Source organism: Euprymna scolopes, chromosome 18 (genome assembly GCF_053919585.1).
Source record: "Euprymna scolopes isolate OS-2025 chromosome 18, ASM5391958v1, whole genome shotgun sequence".
Classification (NCBI taxonomy): Eukaryota; Metazoa; Mollusca; class Cephalopoda; order Sepiida; family Sepiolidae; genus Euprymna; species Euprymna scolopes.
Window position 1 is genome coordinate 106,637,451 of NC_136499.1, and position 20,466 is coordinate 106,657,916.

Consider the following 20,466-nt stretch of genomic DNA (forward strand, 5'->3'; position numbering starts at 1 on the left):
TTAAATATTAAAGTAATTTGAACGAATACAAAGTCATGTTTTTTTTTTTTTTTTTTTTTTTTTAAATGTTAGTCATTTGAAAATAATTCTGATCTGGAAAAGTATTTTCTCAAAAAATTAACTCTAATTACATCTTGTTCTTAACATGCTGCAACCATCCACAAAAAACGAAAACAGGCAAACTGGAATTAAATATTACTTTTGTAAGAAAACTACTGATAACAAAGAAACAATAGTTACTTTACTTTCATACATATATATATATATATATACTAGCAGGCTGCCTGGCATTACCCGTTTATCAAAATACACTTAAATATATTTTTATTAAAGCAGATTTCGTTTTTATTATTATAGAGCCAATTTTCTATTGATGATTATATTGTACCCAATATATAGTAAAAAATGATTGTGTGCCATTAGCTAGAATCATAAACAAAACATTTAGCTTTCCAGCGGTATCTTCTACCATCTAACTGAAGGACACATGCATATCAAAGCTAAAAATGAACAGTTAAACATAAATGTATATTTGCACATGCGTAGAGGATACACAGTAAGTTGAATTATGCCTGCTAAGTTCCAATCGTTTAATTTTGATCCCTTAGCAGCTATTTTTACCAGCTAAAAGCCAAATCCAATTACCTTCCCTATATATAGAGTTCCACATCTGTAGACCAAGAATTAACAGTAGTTTGGTAGAAACCGTTCCACACACTGACAGATGAGGTCACTTGTATATATAAAATTTTTTGTTTATCTTTTGTGAGTGTGTGTGCTTTATTACTGAGATGTTTTCCTTTTCTCTTTTCCAGCGATCCATATGCAACAACACACAGTCCAGGGTGTACGAGTACAGAACTCTGGTCAAAGTCCGCAGTCGCTAAAACTTTCGCCAGGCCCACAACAATCGCCCGGAATTTCTCAGGTTGTAGGGGTTAACAACAACAATAACAACAACAATAATAATAACAACAATAACAACAACAATAACAATAATCCGCCGCTCTCGGGCCAGCGCGTAATGGCACCGAGTATTCAGCAACTTCATAACCTTGCACTGGAAAAAGAGCAATTACAGAAGCGAGCAGAAGAAATCACCCGACAGGTAAAATCAATTTGTCATGGTGTCAGACGGATGTTACGAAATCGATTCAGTTTTTGTTTTTTTTTTCCTGGAAAAAAAAAAGAACGATTCTTAATGTCATAAAATAAAAACATTTAAATTTTGATTTGATTTTTATGAACGAACAGCACGTTTCGGATTTGTTGACACATAAAAATGATTCTTGACTTGCAAAACTATAACTTTTTTGCCTTACAATTTTCTCACTCCCTTTCTCTCTCTCTCATATATATATATATATATATATATATATATATAATTTTACTCAGAAATATATTTCTTATAAAATAAACACTCGTTTGTTTTATAAATTTCACGTTGCAATTTTGGCTTCAAACATATTTAATAGGTATTTTCATATTTCAGTCAGTGCTTTTAACGGATATAAACAAAAAAAAAAAAAACTACCCAGATTTTTAAACCGTGCGACCACGCGTTACCTATCCGACTTCATAAAAACCCCGCAGTTAAACATCACGTGGACGCTTCATCTAACTTTCTTCCACCCGACATCATGGCGATGAAAAAGAGAAAAAAAAAAGACACAAAAGATTGACAAGGAAATTTTACTCTGAAATATATTTCTTAAAAAATAAACACTTGTTTATTTTATAAATTTTGCGTTGCAATTTCAAACGTATTTAATACATATTTATTCTTATATATATATATATATATATATATATATGTATATATGTATATTATAAAAATGACAATTAAGTGAGAATGAAACACTGAATGCTCTGTGTAGCTTAATTGCTATATATATTTTTGTAACTTACTATCTAGCGCTACCTATGTATTGAAGTGTTGAAGTAAATACAGAAAATTTACGCATAAAATTATATTTTCATATTAATTTATGTGATTAAACAGTCATATATATTTATTTATATATGTCCCAACAGACAACTCGAACAATTAAAATAAAATAATAAATAGGCAAATAAAACAAATTCACAAATTTACTATAAATACACTTAACTAAACTTCGACTACAACAAACACTCTTGACGATGATCAAGATCACTGATTGAAAGCTCTTGAGCAAATGGCCAAAAAATGATTACTTGGCACCACAATTAACAACCTACCAGCTGAAAAAAAAAAAAAAAAAATTGTCCAGCGAATAGAGCAAAAAAAAAAAAAAAAAAAAAAAAAAAAAATTAAAATTGTAGTAGGCAAACAGGCTTGAACCCGTAATGCATAGGAGAAAAAAAGTTTTTTTTTTGTTTTTTTTTTTAAAAGTGACGTCTTAGCCAATGTCTATCTCCGTGGCACGACCGGAAGTCCCGAGTGTTGAAATTAAGCGTAATCGATCCAGCCGAAACAATGACTTTGCGAAAATGTTGATGCAAGAACTAACCCCCTCCTTGTATAAAACTGCTCAGTTGAGGGTGAAGGAATTAATGTTTTTGGCCAATTTTTCAATATTTGTTGCCCGAAAGATCGAGCTTGAAAACAATATTGATCTGGTTAACATCTGTCACGTGGCGAAAGTTTTTTTGGCGGACATACAAACACACACACACACATTTTACCTTTTATATATTAGAATGTATTAGACCCAATATACAGTAATGATTTAAAAAGTTTAAAAAAAAAAAAAAAAGTAAATGACTCGTGCGTCACCATCGAGAATTGAAACTAAAATGTTTAGCTAATGCTTTACTTTTTTCTTTGACATTAATGCCTGAGCTATAAAGACATGTTTGCAAAGCTAAAAATTAAAACGTGATTCAATAGTTATTATATTACATATGCATATTCGTAATAACGTCATTTGACCTTCGCCTGGCAAATTCCATTTTTTTAATTTTTACACTTTTGTACCGATTGTTCCCAGATAAAATTCAAATATAAAGTTTTGCATGGGTTCGAATACCCTATATATTAAGTTTTGTCTGTAGACCAAAAACTGACAAGAGTTTGGTAGGCAAAAATTTTTAAACAATATATATACGCATATATATATATATATATATATATATATATATATATATATATATATAAAGAGGTTTGTGTTTACTAAGTATAAATCATGTAGAATATCTGCATATATTATACGTAATAGTTAACTAAAGATGATCATTCCATAAAAAAACTGAAAAAACTAATAGGGAATTAATTAAAATGAATGTTTAAAAGCATATGCAAATTAGCTAGATCTTTTGCAGATGAATGCAATTCCATGACCCATACATAACAAAGTTGTATTTTCTTTTTAAATTAGAAAAAAAGGTTTTGAATATGAATACATGCACAAAAAAAATTTTAGGGATGTATATATATGTGTGTGTGTGTGTATATATATATATATATATATATATATATATATATATATATATAAAGTTGAATTTTTTGTTGCACTTACATTGATATTAAAAGCCTACTTTTTCTTTGTCAAAATTATTAAAACTAACTTAATATACTCGGTCATGGATATGCAGGCCAACTAAATAATGGTAAACTAATGTTCATATTCCTTTAAAAAAAACTGAAATTCATTTTATAGTTTCTTATTGGATGATTGATTTCACTTAACTATTACGCTCTGTTCTATTGATGCATAGTTTTTACATTGTGCATAATTAAGTAGCATTTACGATGCAAACGTTCTAGCATACACAAATAATGTATCTTTATATATAAAGGTGACCTTGTATGTGTTTGTATGAAAGTTCTCTACCAAACTCCTGTCAATTTTTGGTCTACAGACTTGAAACTTGATATATAGGGGATTTAAACTTGTGGAAAAAATTGGATTTGGTTTTTAGCTGGTAAAAATTGCTGTTAAGGGGTTAAAATTGAAGGGGAAAAAAAAAACATTGACCGTGGCAAGTTGACTAAACATTATTTCTAAACATATGCAAATGCACATTTATACTTTTTGCAATGTTATTTCACAATGTTTTCTATTTGTATGGGCATAATGTTTTGGTTTAAATTCTAGCTGATAGCCCCTAAGTCATTTTTTAATTTTTGAAACTTTTACTATATAGTGGGTACAATATAATAATCAATAGAGAATAACTATGAAATCTGCATGAATTAAAATATATTTATGCATATTTTACAACTGAGCAATGCAAGAAGGCATGCTAGTGTTGGCCCTGTCGGTGGGGCATTAGAATACGCCGACTACCCCCCCCCCCCTGCAGAGGGTAAAAGTCCCTCAATGGGGGTCCTGGATATGACCTTAAACTATATCTGATGGTGAGGCCCCAGCTTACGGGCTCTGGGGAGTGTGGAGCCACCCTTTAATTGCCATTGCTCCCAGGTCCACTCTGACCCGGAGTGGTAGTACCTGTTAGGGTCCCAACTATGGGTTAAATACAAACTAACTTGCAAAAAAACAAATATATTCTATTAAAAAAATTTTCTTCAAAATCACTGGATTCGGCATTAAATAACCTGAAAAGGGTTGATATGCCGTAAAACAACCAACAAACCAACCTGCTAGTGTGTGTGTATGTGTATCCATAGCCTTGAGCACCAGAGGGGCATAGGCCATCCACAACTTTCTTTGTAGATGCTTTTTGTAGTGAGGAGTTCTTTTTTTGGGGTGAGGGTGCTGGCCCCATGCCCAAACCTTCTCAGAAGGTACATACAGCACCTAGGCTTTCCAAATGGTCACCCATCTGGTACTAGCCAGGCACAACATTGCTTAACTTCGGTGATCTGGCGAGAACCGGTGTGTCAACGTGATTGTGACATAAGATCTTTCTCACAAAATTTGCTTCATTAACAGATTAACTGCAACTTTCTTTTCTCCTCTTTTCACTCTAGAAACAATGATTCATGACTTTTTTACTTCGTTTTCTTTTTGTTCTTTTTATCACAACAAATAATGTTCATCTTTTGTGCATTTTACACATTTCTCAATCAACCAATTCAACCAAGTTCCAATTTTAAGAATACAATTCCATCTTGTTTATTTAAGGAGATGCTCCTCCGAGCTCAGATGCATCCTGATCCAGACCTACAAATTGCTCAAACTAATGAAATGACGTCGGTCACAGATCCTTTCTTGGGACACACGAGCCAAGCAGACTTACACTCGAGGCAAGAAAGTTCCGATAGTGGACTTGGTAAGACATCCATATCCCACTCAATGACCTTCTTTTTCTTTCTTTTTTTTGCCCCCAGAAGAATCCCAAATTTATTTTATTGCATTATTTGTTTTAGTTTTATTTGTAAAATGAAATTTCTAACATCACTGATTTTTACACCATTGTAAGCAGCACATTTTGTTTCATTTGTTGGAAATACTATGTCGAGGAAGAAATTTGTGCAGTGTTAATTTGGAATGGAGATTATGGCTTCCGTTTGGAATTTCAAAGGAATCTTGTCAAACGGTTGCACCATTAAACATTTTTAAGAAACCATTGAAATCCTTTACAGTTAAACTCCTATCAGAAAGGCAATCGACAAGAGAAAGCAAAGTAAACAAAAAAAATATCTTTGCTAAAATTGCTAGAGGTATCTACCCTCTAATTTTGTATCTGTGTCCTTTTCTTTCTTCGGCCTACCTTTCTTCTGGTCTACCTTTCTTCTGGTCTACCTTTCTTCTGGTCTACCTTTCTTCTGGTCTACCTTTCTTCGGCCTACCTTTCTTCTGGTCTACCTTTCTTCTGGTCTACCTTTCTTCTGGTCTACCTTTCTTCTGGTCTACCTTTCTTCTGGTCTACCTTTCTTCTGCCTACCTTTCTTCGGCCTACCTTTCTTCGGCCTACCTTTCTTCGGCCTACCTTTCTTCGGCCTACCTTTCTTCGGCCTACCTTTCTTCTGGTCACCTTTCTACATTAGTTTCTAAGAAACTATTGAAATTGCACATACTTTTTTCATCCCTTAATCTAAGCAAAAGTTGTGCACATCTTCAACGTCGTGTGAAGTTTGGATTATTCAGACTACTGTTTTTATCTTGGATGTTCTCACAATTTTCCAACCTATGTCACCTCCAACCTTCTTCAAATTTATTTTGTTCAATTCTAGAATCTGTACAGAATTTCCAGCGGACCTTTTATTTAAGCTACAAAGTTAGCTTGCTCTCGTTCCATCAACCATGACCAGGTCGACAGCTTAAGTAATGCAAAGTTGCATTTAATATCTCCTGCACTAAGGATTGAACCTTCAACCTCCAGAAGATTGTCACTAAAAACTGATTACTACTTAAATAAAATAATACAGATATTTAATCTTTTTTCTCAAAAATTCAGTAACATGTGAGGTGTTATTTTTTTTGGGGGGGGGGCATCTGGTTTGTCAGTATATCAAAGCCACTGACAGTCTGTAAGCAGTGGCAGTCATATGCAAATGACCAAGTCAGTTGTGTGATGCAACAGCGGAGATAAAAAGGAGACATGTTCAGAGAAGTCGCTATTCAAGACACAACAGGGCAGAAATAAAGAGACCCGCAAGTGACTGAAAGATGTCTTAAACATGGCGAGACAAAGACAAAGTACATGTTCGACACAGCAAAGTACATTGGAGTACGAGAATACTTTTGAACCAGAGACAAGACATTATTCTGGAAGTACCCGTAAATAAATGTCTGTTTCACTGAAAAAACAAAGGTCAAATTTTTTCCTTGTCTGTTTCCTTGCTACTGTCTGCCTACAACATATGTATCCCAAATGTTGATATGTAACAACTATTACATATGTAGTTTACTTCATTGACAGAACAAGCGATGCATATCCCTAAAATTGCAGTGATGATCTATGTAGCAGTCAAAGTTTCTGCCTCTTCCTCTCTTGCCTGGTAGCTGCAACAATGGATGGCATAAAAAACAAACTCCACAGACTTTGTTGCGCAACGGCTCATTAAGTTTGTTTTATTCTCGAACAGTATTTTCAGGTTCTATCACCTAATTCTCGCCATGTGGGGATAAACAGACAGATCTTCAAAATTACCAACAAAACCCGGTTAGTTTACTTCCCAAAAACTAAAAACAACCATTTTTCTGGTGACCTTGGCAACAAATTTGTAAGTTTACCATTTCAGGTCAGGAGTAAAGGTCGGATCCAGAAGTTTGTCAAAACAAGGAGCCTCTTTTAGACGAGAGCCATTCATATCAATTTGGGGCCAAGTGTGAATCTGAGCATTTATGGTGAAAAGATAAAAAGTTTGGTTTTGGATGCGTTATAATTAACCAATCACTTTTTGCCTCACATGCTCAAGGTCAGAGGAGAGAGAGACTCTGAAAGATCTTGGTCGTTGTTGGCCTTTGAAGTGTTGCCATAAATCATAGTTATCTTCGTATATGTCAACAAATGAACTTATAATGTAATTTGGGAGACCATTGATGAAGATAAGGAAGAGTTGAGCCCAAGATGAATTCTTGAGGCATGCCAGCATTGCTACTTTGAGCTTCAAACTTTTGCTCATCGGTGACTAGTATAAACCTATCAGAGAGAAGATTCGATGGTTGAGAAGACATTGCGGTGTCTGAAGCATGCATCAAGTCAACATCAGAAGACTTAGCTGGAAATCTTGTGAAGTAGACCTTTATGCCAAACCCTATCTTCCTCTCTACATGTCACTTGGGGCTTCCTTCCATAATGCAACATCCTGTACACATTAGCTCTTGTAATGGAACTTTCCATTCTCTTAATTTTCACCGATTCTACCTTTATTTGTACACATTGTTATATCTGCATTTGTTTTTAAGATTTGTTAATAGAACCCAGCAACTTTTTAACTATTGTTAAAAAGAAATGAAAAATGTTTGGAAAATTATTGACATAACTTTATAACCGTTTCCTGAATATTTTGGATAAATTTTGCCAATTTCTTGCTCTCTACCAATCTAGGCTGTAAAAATAAAATGATTTAATTATTCCCTTTGCCTTTCAAATTAATAGATAATGTTCCTGAGCCTTGTAAGAAATCTTATTGATTTAATAGTCAAATAAAATTGTGTGGTTTTAATTTTTTTCTACACATCCAGGGTCTTTTTTTTTGTCTTTTTTCTTTCTTGCAAACCATAAATTTGGATGGTCAGAAAACCCATTCAAGTTATTAAAAATCTATTCAGTCATCTAATGACTTATTTGATTGACTTAAAATCATTGGACGTATAATATGCATGTAATCATCGAAACACTTCTGTTAATTTTCTGTTACACCTGTTTTTGTTTTTTTTCTTCTTGACTTGCCACAGTAGTTTATAATAGTTTTTAATTAACATCATATCGGGTTTAGCATCAGTTTTACAAGCTGGTATGATGGCTATTTCTGATGGGTTTACTTCTCCATTGAGTTTCTTGGATACATCTCTCAAGAAACCCTCCAATCTCACCAAAACTTCCATGCTAACTCTCAACATTCAAATCAGTCTAAAATTCAACCAATTTTCTTTGGAAGTCATTTCCTTAATTGAAACTAGATTTTTATAAACCGGATGTCCTTCCTGAGACAGTAAGGTGATATGGGCCAGTGTTTTTATCGAGACACTATCGCTAAATGATTGGTTACCAAAACTAAAGAGCACTTCATCTGTTTATCAAGAAATAATGCAATTATTGCGATGAGGATTGATAAGTCGTATTATTTGGACAACTATCATTATCCTTGATGCTATTCTCACAATGTCTTGACGGATGCAACCTCCAACCATTCTCGGATTCAATCTGTTGTGTCTAGGAATCTGTGCATAGTTCTGAAGCATCAGCCATTATCAATTATTTTTGTATATAAAAAAGTTTTAATTTAACACAGAAAGTTATCTTATTGAATTGTCAAAAAGTTAGATCCAAATAGCAACAAACCAAGCTTTGCTTCTGACTAGCTAATTTTCGTTTATTGTTGCACCATGTTATTGGTCATATAAAAGAATACTTAGCTACAAATAATTTGAAAAATTACTTAGTCCAATCCAAACAGTTTTAAATGTGAATAATTTTTAAATAATCAGCTAACAATGAAAATCAGTAAAAAAGATGACTTGTTTTAACTTGTAGAATGTAATTGGAGTTATCTACCTTAAGTTTCAAAAATGGGTAGGTCATTAAAAACTAAAATAACTTCATTGCATCCTTGGCAATATCAGGTCAAACAATTAGTCTTTTTCTAAAGTCGTTAGTGTGTGTATGTCTGCTAAAAACTTTTGTCATCTACATCTGACTGGGTCGAAACCAGTACCATCTGATGCATAATATGTAAAAATTAGTGAAACAGATTCTGTAGGGGATGTCGACTGGACCACTTTTTGGAAGAGGGAAGTCCTTTTTCATATCTCTTTTCACATATCATATATATATTTTAAAAGAATCTATTATAAAAATCTATTATAAAAAATATATATTTTAAAAGAATCTATTATAAAAAAATATATATTTTAAAAGAATTTGAATATTATAAAAACTACTTTCACATCTCATCTAAATTTTGACCTCTTACCTTATTTTTTTCCATTTAAAAAATGTTTTTTTCCAGGTGGAATGGGGACCAACTACAGCTTAAAATCTTCCGAAGATTTCCTGTCAAATGTAGATGAAATGGATACACAAGATGGGGGTAAGTGAACAAATTTTGTCTTTTGCAGGAATTACTTTTTACTTTGATGTTTCACCAGCTAAATCTGATAGAAGCCCATGGATGAAGCGAGTTAATTTTGTATGGATGTGACAAATTTAGTGAAAACAGAATGTTAGCAATATCAAAAACATTACCCTAACCTGACTGCCACTGAGGCGCACTGTAAGAGCATTCCATTTCTGTGAGGCTCACCATCTTTGAATTAACAGCTAGCCACCTTTGCCAGGCCAATGCGTAATGACAGTGAAATGTAAAAATGGATGCCACTTGATTGCCATGTCACATCAGTTTAACGCCCATTTTACGTGCTTGCATACTCAAACAAGGTTTAGAAACTTAGGTTTCTTTGGAAGTCATTTTCTTTAATAGAAGCAAGATTTTTATTGGTCAGATAATGCCCTTCCTGGCATCAACCAACTGTTTTTATTGAGATACCATCTCTATACAATTGTCCACTAAGGCTAATGAACTTCTCTACTTGTCTTTATCAAAGAAAAAATATATTTACCTCCCGGTAAAATAAGCAACATAGATCAGTCCAATCAGTTAATGAATTTTTTTTTTTTTTTTTTTTTGCAAATTTTACATTGTCTCACATGACCTCGATCCTGAATCTTGGGTGATTGTGTGCGAGTACATTCCAAGAGGCAAAATGACTTTTAAGGCAATTTCAACAAAAATTCCCTCAATTATTGGCTTGCAAAATTGTCAAACTTTGTGTGTGTGTGAATATTGTTGCAAAAACTCAAACTTTTTTATTCCCTTATTTTTATAATAAACTTTTTTACAAATTTCTTTAAAATTAAGAACTGATTGTGAAAGAGTTGTTTAGTTATGGTGCCGAGAACTCTGGAATGAACCGAGACCTTTTAAATGTGTTTTGAGGGATTCATATCTGCATTAGAAGTAATCCTAGTTTCTTCTCTTCACTGACAGCATGAAACTGTCACTCTTAGCATTAATCTTTTCTTTTTTTTTTTTTTTTCATGGACAACATGAGATAAACAACCGTGCAAACACCAAAAATGTGCCATCAAATTTTACGAAAAACAATTCAGTGGGTTTTTGCTTTTTTTACAGTTTATATATAAATATCAAGAAACACAAAACCTATTGAGATAAGAGAATTCATTGCAATTACTGGTCTCTTATGTTTAATAAGATGGTGTCTCTCAACTCAAATATCCAAATGATTTAAAAAAAAAAAAAAAAAAAAAAATTGAATTTCCAGATTTTTTTTTTTACCAGCACACCCAAATATTTTTTAACATGTAACAAATACTTTATTTTTGAATAGCTTATTTACTAAGGATTGTGAAATACCAGGCCTTTTCTTTTTTTTTTTTTTTTTTTTACAATAAAGTAGGATGTTGTCTTTACCATATCCTTTATGAATGCAAACCTCTGCCCTTCTCCCTGAAAAAAAAAATGATTCTGAAACACACATATATATATATATATATATATATATGGCAATTAAGCTACACCGAATATTCCGCGTTTCGTCCACGCTAGGATTCATCAGGCTTATGCGAGTTGTGATTGTCTCACGGTTTTATATACGCACATTCTATTGAGTTTTTAATTAGCCAATCAGAATATTCTGTGTAGCTTATTTGCCAAGCGGAATATTTTGTGTAGCTTAATTGCCATATATATTTTATAACTTATTACCTAGCTCTACCTATGTATTGAGCACTGTTGAAGTAAATACTTAATGTTTATGCATAAATTTATACTTTCGTATATTTATGTGATTAAATGAAGTAATCGTGTGTGTGTATGTATGGTTTTTAGATCGGCTTAGCTAGGTTATCTATTCATCTGTCTGATACCAAATATACTTTAGCTTTTTTTTCCCTAATGTATATTTATTCTGGTATAATTTTATATGCTAACTTGTTAGTTAGCATATAAAATTATACTAGAATTGTTAACAGAGGTTTTAATAGTATTTTTATAGTTATCGTTATTTATTATATATTATTTCTTAAAATTATATATTAACTAGCCTGGATGCCCGGTGTTGCCCGGGTGTTTGGAGATGTGTGTTGAGCAAAAAAAAAAAAAGTTGTAGTAGGCAGGCAGGCTTGAACCCGTACCGCGAAGGAGGAAAAGAACGTGAAAACCAAAAACGTGATGTCTTTGCCATTGCGTCCATCACCAAACCGGAAGTGGTGAAGGTTTAAATTAAGGCTAGTCAATCGAAAAGAGGGGATTAATTTAAAAAATATCGGCGAAAAAAAGTGACGCCCTCCTTATAGAAAAATACCAAGTTGAGGGTGAAGGAATTAAATGTTTTTAGCCAATTTTTCGATATTTGTCGTGCAAAAGTTTATGGGTCTTTAGCTGATTAAAATAGTTTTTATGGGGTAAAAAATGAGTCAAAATTGAAAAAAATCATTATCCATTTTGTACATTTATCTTAGTTTATTTTTACTTTTTAATCGGTTCATATGCGTGTCGCGTTGGTACAGTGGTAACGTCACCAGATTTGAATGCTTTAGTTTTAATTCTAGCTGATGGCACCCAAATACTTTCTTTTTTTTTTAAATCACAACTCTATAATATATACGAAATCTGGACATATTAAAAATTGAAATGTAGACATATTTAAGCATATTTTATTTTATAAAGACCACCACCCCACCCTACCTTCACCTGCTAGTATTAACTGCGAAAGATGCCACTGTGGAATTTCCACAGGTTCCACTAGTATATATTAAAATAACTCTGAGGAAATTTTGATCTTGCTTGTCACCGTGCAACTTCAACTTAAAATGTTTTACATGGTGGAAGATTATGACATGTTCTGATTTTGTGGAATCATTTTTCTTTTATCCCCCCCCCCTCAATTAAATGCTTTTGATTACCTTTCACTTGCTTTCATTCAAGCGTTCATGAATTATAATATATTTGTTTCTTAATTTTAGCGATAAAGATTTTGACTTTGGATCATTCAAACTACTGTTTTCATGGGTGTTATTCCACAAGAACCCGTTGCGTAATGGATAAAGTACTGTGTAAAATTCAGTTGTTCAACTTCTTTTGGAATTTGATGGTTCAATCCTCCGTGTGGTTGATACTAAAAATAATCGCAAATTACTTTAGATATGGCTGACGGAATGAGAGCATGCTACCCCCATGGATTAAATAAAGGATTCCATTCGAAATTCCATGCACATTCCCAAGTTCGACAAGATACATCTGAAGAAGGTCAGCACTTACATCGATTGAAATGTCAAAAATAATACAAGTTCAAAGAATGTAAATAATACAAATGTGATCTGTTAGTATGGCATCATTTCTCGTGAGATCACCAAAGTTCAACAACGTTGAGCTTGGTAAGTACTAAATGGCTGACTATTTGGGAGTACCAAGTGCTGTATGTAGGAGGATGTTCACGCCTCCTTGCAAGAACTGCAAAACCCTAACATTATCTCCCCCTTATTGGGGTATACATCTGACTGGGAACCTTTCGTGAATTTGATGTTCCCTAGAAACTTCTTCCTTCAAAAGAAGCTGGTTGAACCCACCTAGGATGAATGCCGAGGTATCTTAAATAAGTTTCCAGACTTTTTTCGTACATGTACTTTCATTGATAATATACACATGAAACTCCAGTTCCGAAGTTCAACAACTGATCTCCTCTGACTGCAATGCACTTGTGGTACCGTTCTAACAACTTCGGGTCCTGGATATGACCTTAAACTATATCCGATGGTAAGGCCCCAGCTTGTGGGCTTTGGGGAGTGTCGAGCAACCCCTTAATTGCCATTGCTCCCAGGTGCACTCTGACCCGGAGTGGTAGTACCTGTTAGGGTCCCAACTATGGGTTAAATAGCAACTAACTTGAAAACAAAAAAATTTCTATTAAAAATTTTTTCAAAATCGCTAGATTCGGCATTAAATAATGTGAAAAGGGTTGATATGCCGTAAAACAAAAAAGCAACCAATAACCAACAACTTCTGGAAGGCTCCATGGAAGTCCTTGTGTGAGCGTCTCAATGACCCTTGTCAATCTCTTTCATTTCCTCAGTTGTCTCATAATGACAGCCTCTAAGGTTTTCCTTGAGCTTAGGGAATAACCAAGTAACAGGGAGCAAGGTTTGTACTATAGGGAGTGTGAGGAACTGTCTTGATGCTCATCTTGGTCAAATAGTCTTGTGGTAAGGATGGAATTGTGGATTGGTGCATTGTCCTGGTGGAAATGCTATTGACCCGCTTGAAGAGTGCTGACCTTTTCTGACGGAATCTCTTCCTGAACTCCCTTAAAACCTCAACATAATATTCCTTGTTGACTGTTTGTCCAGTGAGAATCCAGTGCATGTAGATCATGTCCGTTCTGTTAAAAGAAAGGATCATAAGTTTCTGGGTGAGTTGGCTTAGTCTGGCCTTTTTTGGTCTGGGAGAACCAGTATGCTTCCACTGGGAACTTATTTAAGGCACCTTGTAAGTCTCTTTATTTCTAGATTATTGTTGTTCTAATCTATAATATAAAAGCGAAAATGTGTGCATTTTTTTGTGTATGTCCACCAAAGGCTTGTGGGGGTAGGGGGGGGTCGCTCATTCTTACAACTTTATATACTCGCTAGATTATAATATTTATGAAACGAGGTCATCTCTAGCTAGCTTTTATTTTAGCGACTTTTATATTACAAAATTCGCACTGCGCTGTGATTTCATTTCTCTATGGCATGATGTTTGACCTAGACAACAACACCTGCTTTTTTGAACGTTTAATTTCAACCATTATCATTTCTCTCCCCTCATAGTGTTGTGGTAAGTTATCAGGCTGTTTGCCTCAAGGCTTTGGGTTTGAGCCTACCTCCCTACCAAAACTTTTTTTTTACACCTACAAACGCCCGGGCAACACTAGGCACCCCTGCTAGTCTAATATTTAAAGGGCAAAATGTGTGTCTGTATGTTTCGCAAAAACTTTCGACACTTGGTACGGATCTCCACGAGATCGGTATTGTTTACAAGCTCGATCCTTCGGATAAAAATTGTCCAAAAACATTCGTTCCTTCACCCTCAACTCTGGCAGTTTTGTAGAAGGTGGGGGTCGCTTTTGTGCGCCAACATTTTAGCAAGTCATCATCACACTTGGATTGACTACGCTTAATTTAAACGCTCTTGACATCCGGTTGCACGATGGCGACATCAGCTAAGACATTACATTTTTTTCTCCCTCACCCTTTTCTTTGAGCCTGCCTGCTATCACTTTCTTTGTGTTTTTTTTAATTAACATCTCTCTAACATCTCTCTTCACCCGAACTACCTACTTTTGTTTTGATTCCCCTCCCTCCACTACTATTTTTATCCCCCCCCCCGACTACATAAGTATAATTAAATAAAATATTACTTTTATATACAAATTAACGCAAACGTAACTACACCTTAGTAGTACATATTTACTAATAAAAATTTAACACACGTAATGCAAATTTATTCTAAATATTTTTACGCAAATATAACTTTTATACGAATTTACACAAACGCAACTACACCTAAGTAATAAATATTTATTACAAATTTACACACACATAACGCAAATTCATTTTAAATATTTTTATCTATTTACTTGCATTTTAATGCAGTTTATGCATTTTTTTTTTTTTTTTTTTTTTTTAAATGTTTACGAATTTAATCAAATTTTAGTGCAAACTATACTTCAGCTATAAATATATTTATTCAAATAATTTTGTTTTTAATAAAAAAACAAAAAAAAAAAACAATATTTAAACATTAACCCACGATTCGGTATAAAATAACCCAACAAGGGTGGACATGCTGTTAAGCACAAAAAACAAAAGGAAAACCTCTTCCTGGGTTCCTTACTACACCTCCACACACCCAGGCAACGCCAGGTACCCCTACTAGTATTATAGAAAAGTAAAGGAACTTATTTTGCCATTTAATTTATATACATGTTTATGGTATACACCTGTAAATTAGCTGACTGAATAAAAGTCCCTTTTTCTCCGAATTTTCAGACACGTTAAGAAATATTAGAGAAATTGGTTGAATTAACAAAAAATGTGAGAGAAATACATAATAGTTGATTTAATTCAGTTAATGATTAAATAAGGCTAATTAAGAGACTTTTTTTTTCTTTTAAATATTACTCCATCCTAGAACTGAAGCACATTTTAGTATGCGTTTTGGTTTAGTAAAGTATATTGAAGAAAAGGAAATTTGACAAGCAAATGTTAATCAAGTCACATTTACATAATGGATACTAGCGGGACCTGTGGAAATTTCACAGTGGACCATTTCATATGTAATATATTGGTGTTGGTATTCTGTGGGTGTTCAGTGTAAATGGAGATGCTCTGATATTATTGTAGCTCTTTTGTTAAAAGTGCAAAAATATTTATTTAAGCTAGCAGGGACGCCCAGTGTAGCCTGGTCGTAAAATACCCTTAAATATGATATTTTAATTTATACAGATTATATATATATTATTATAGTCAATTTGCTATCGATCCTTATATATTATAAAGTTCCAAAATAAAAAATATTTTTAAAAAAATGGCTTGAGTGCATCAGCTTGAATCGAAACCAAAACTTTTGCAGAAAATATATCTAACTCGAGTTCCTTCAGCTATAATCGAAACCAAAACTTATGGAGAATTCTTGGTAAAATTATTTATTACAAGAAATACAAGGTCACAACTAGGGCTATGACAACAGCATATTCTTTTTATTGTTTTGACTTTCGAGTATATATCTGACACAGTTAGACAACCCACATCACTCTACATAAAAAGATATAAGATATCAATGGATATATACCTGAGAATCAAAACAAGGAAAAGAATATGCTGTTGTCACAGCTCTAGTCATAGCAAACAGTCACTTGGAAGAAAAGAAAATGTAAACGTGAGACTTAAAATAACACACGCACACACGCACTCTCATTAAAAAGTACATAGCAAGCATACCCGGTGAACCAAGTGCAAGTGAAATACAAACGATTGCACTGAAAGGGACGGCTAGAATCCTGAAAAGATCTCTTGGTTGGACTCACTAAAATAGGGGTAAATGTCAGACATCTGGTTGGATGTCCCATCCCCTAGAAGAAAAAGTTTAAGAAAAATGAAAAAAAAAAAAAAAAGAGAGAAGTCATATTAATATATAGATAAATACTGACCTAACAGATCATGGGCGGTTAATTTAGTTTTTTTTTAAATTGATAGAGAGTAAACTTTCTTACCATCTCTATTTGACACCAGGAAAGATCGGCTATCACCGGCATTCGTCATTATGGCTCAACAATAAAAAAAATAAATAAATAAAACATAACTCGGTGAAGAAGGCTGGTGTCAGATAAATATTTGATTTATATTGGTTTCATTTATCAAGAAAGAAAAAAAAAAAAAAAAAAATTCTTCAGCATAAAATTTGGTTTTAAAAACGGTTCTCTATCTTTTCAATTCTACGGTGCTTTTGAATTGAAATATTGTCTTCATTGCACTTAGACACATCACCATCATGATCTCTACATAAAATCAGGGTCACAACATCAATGAATGAGGTTGCAAATTGATTTTGAGCCGAATGTGCATATCATATAAAACATTGTGAAAAACATACTACGACTGCAACTACAAGAATTTGGGGCAAAATTTCCCAAGACCGAATTTCCATTACTAACGATTACTGTATTGTCCAATTTCTATTGTATGCTCTTTGGCCCTTATCCTCGAGTGACCTCTTGACCTTGATAAATGGTGCCTCTGGGGGGGGGGGAACAATTGCTATACGGAATTTATCGTTCTCAACAACTTATTTGAAGCAGCATTTCCTCAACTTCTGATCCTTAAAAACGAATACCGAAATCAATTAAAAGTGGAAGACGACTTGAGGTGTGTCATATTGACAATAGAACCCAGGATAGAATTGCTAGCAAAAACACTGCAACCGTCTCATTAAGGTCAGTTCATAAACATACCTTACATAACGGTGGAAATTAGTGTGTTCAAATAATTTTGAATTTGATATTAACTCATTTTTGAAGCAGCTTTAGAATTGTTTTTTATGAATAACTTTGAAATTACTAGCTGCATATACTCGGCTTTGCCCAGTTGAAACATATTGCCAGACGGAGGGTTCAGTCACTTGCTATTTAAGATACACTGAATATCCTAACTTATGAAAATTGACCACATGTTGGATTTAGAGAACCAAAACACATCCATCTTGGTTTCTAAAAATTAAACGTGAAGTAACTTTGATAGCTTAAACAGAAACTAACTACTATTGCTTAAATAAATAAGTTTACTTCCGGTTTTAAAGGCAACAGTTGTGAACTATTAATGAAGGAAAATAAATTAAATGTGAATTAAATTAGAAATAAGTTAAATAAATCAATTTTAATTAATATTTCTAAATAGAACAATTAAAACGATTCTATTACAACAAACAAAATCAAGCGCTAATTATTAAAATAGTTTCTTTAATGGGGGTATTTATTGAATTTAGATTTCTTTTGAATACACACACACATATATTGTCTGATTGAACACAAGTTATTCTTTTTTCCGATTTTTCTGGATATCTTTTCCATTCGCCGAGCCGCCTTTTTTATTTCAGCTGCCGTGAATGGCGCCCAAACATTGTCGTTCAGCCATATTAAGCGCTTTCTATCGGTGCATCCGATTATCATCAGGAGCGGTTGTTTTCTTTTTCTTTTCGACTTGGTGTATTCATAATTTTTTTTTTTTTTTTTTTTTTTTTTTTTTTTTTTTTAATTGATTATAAAGGTGGATGCAGTGTAGTTAGGGGCAATTAATTTTTAATTTCGATTTTCTTATTTCATAGTTTATTTAATTTCTTGTTAATTATTAATTACTGTTAGTATATTTGTCCCCGTGTTAAGTGAGATCCGGTTAAAAAGGGGCTGTAGTTTTTTCGATAAGTATGGCTTCTAGTAATTTTCATTGTGTACAGTTAAGGTATCGAATTTTAGTATTGTTAGTTAAGATATTTCTAATGTCAGACGACTGTGGGTTTTTATCATGGGATGTTAGGTGTTGTTTTATGACACTATTGTCAGCTAAATGATAGGTTAGTCGTCGGGAGAGTGTTGTTGTGTGGCCTATGTATCCGTTGTATGAATTTTTAGAGTGGGTTTGGAGACCTTCTTCGAAGGGGCAAATAAATTCATGCACTACATTAGTTTGATTTAGTGTGGCGTTAGTATTGCTATTGTTTTTAATTATTTAATTGGATGGTTAAAAATTTAGTATAATATATTATTAGTTTGATCTTTTTGTTCTGGTCGGTGGGTCTGGTGTATCTTAATTCAGTTTAATTCCGGGTCAATCCCAAACTAATCCAATTGCCAAATTCCCTTTGATTCAGGAATTTGACAACTTTCGGATTACAATCCGATTGTTATCTGATGTAATCCAGTGATCTCGCTCAAAGACAGAATTTTCATTGATCCTGTGTGACGTCACAACCAAAACGAAAAATAGCTGTCCAGAGAGGATTTGCAGTGATCCAATGGACCGAAATATCTTGAAGTAGAAGCATTGCAGTACAGTACAAAGTATGATATATCTCCGAAAATTAAAGCAAAACCATACAAAAACTGCTAAATTTTGCAACTGGTAAAACTAAACGGGGGGGGAAAACCATTTAAAAAAATATTAATTAATTAGACTTAGTAGTCAGCCGGATAAAAATTTCCGACTCCGACTACTCTTAGAAATCCAACTTTGACTCCAGCCAAAACGTCCGACTCCACAACGCTGCTAAATAATATGACTTCGAGTTAAACCTAAGGATTCCATTCTATCATAATTTTGAACCACCATTAGATTAGTCACTTTTACTTGTACTCGTCTTTATCCAAATAATAATACGATAAAGAAATTTCATGTCTGTATATACATTATCACCATTCACCGCTTTTTTTAAAAGATGGGATCACTTATGATGCAATGCAAAAGTCTTTTATTTCATCTGTTTCTGAATTTTTGAGATGAGGATTGGTTATTTGTATTCTTTGTATTCTTCAGACTACTGTTCTCATCTTCAGATTTGGTCAATTTATCCTGAAGGACCTGTCGGGTTAGGGTCACAGATGAACTGAATTCGTATTATTTGAAATCTTAGCACAACTTATTCTCATGTCATTTTCACAGCGTTTCGATCGATGTAACCTCACCTTTTTTTATTTATTTTTTTTCAGGTCAAACTTGAGGAATCTTTCTGTCAAACTTGGAAATCTGAACAGAACCCTTTATTTATGAGGGTAGCATGTTCTCATTCTGTCAACTATTGCGTTTTCAGTGAGGATTAAACCTTCAGAAAAATATCACTTTTACAAGTGAATTTTTCCAAGTACTTTAACCATTGCACAACGGGTCTTTGCAGACAATTCTAGTACAAATTCAGTTCTAAATGTGACCTTATTTTAAAGATTGAAGGTTCAATCCTCGGTATGGGCGACGGAAAATACAATTGCGAATTACTTAGTACCTTTATCCATGGCTGATCAAATGAGAGTATGCTACCTCCATGAATTAAAAAGGGGGGGGGGGGTCCATTAAAAATTCTGTGCGGATTCCTATGTTTGACAGAAAGATTCCAGAGTTTGACAAGATACAGTTGAACAAGATCGGAGTGGAGTTACATTGATCGAAATTTTGTGAAAAAAAAAACACATTGAAGATGAGAACAGTATTAATTTATTTTTATTTCGGACTATTAGTCTCATCTTTATTGGTTGTTGTTTTTGATCTTTTATTGGTTTTTTGTTTATTCACAACGTTTCGGCCAACTAT

General features: G+C 33.5%; 1 protein-coding gene across 4 annotated transcripts in view; it reads left to right on the forward strand.

Moving 5' to 3' along the window:
• Positions 1 to 20,466, forward strand: part of LOC145297740 (transcriptional coactivator YAP1-like) — a 170,314-nt gene that overhangs the window by 134,664 nt on the left and 15,184 nt on the right. For 2 of the 4 annotated variants that reach the window (XM_080143960.1, XM_080143962.1), the window contains 3 exons: positions 816 to 1,108; positions 5,070 to 5,217; positions 9,566 to 9,646. In XM_080143960.1, coding sequence (XP_080000086.1) covers positions 816 to 1,108; positions 5,070 to 5,217; positions 9,566 to 9,646 — 522 coding nt within the window. The remainder of the gene's footprint in view (positions 1 to 815; positions 1,109 to 5,069; positions 5,218 to 9,565; positions 9,647 to 20,466) is intronic. The other 2 variants (XM_080143961.1, XM_080143963.1) reach the window with 1 other exon arrangement.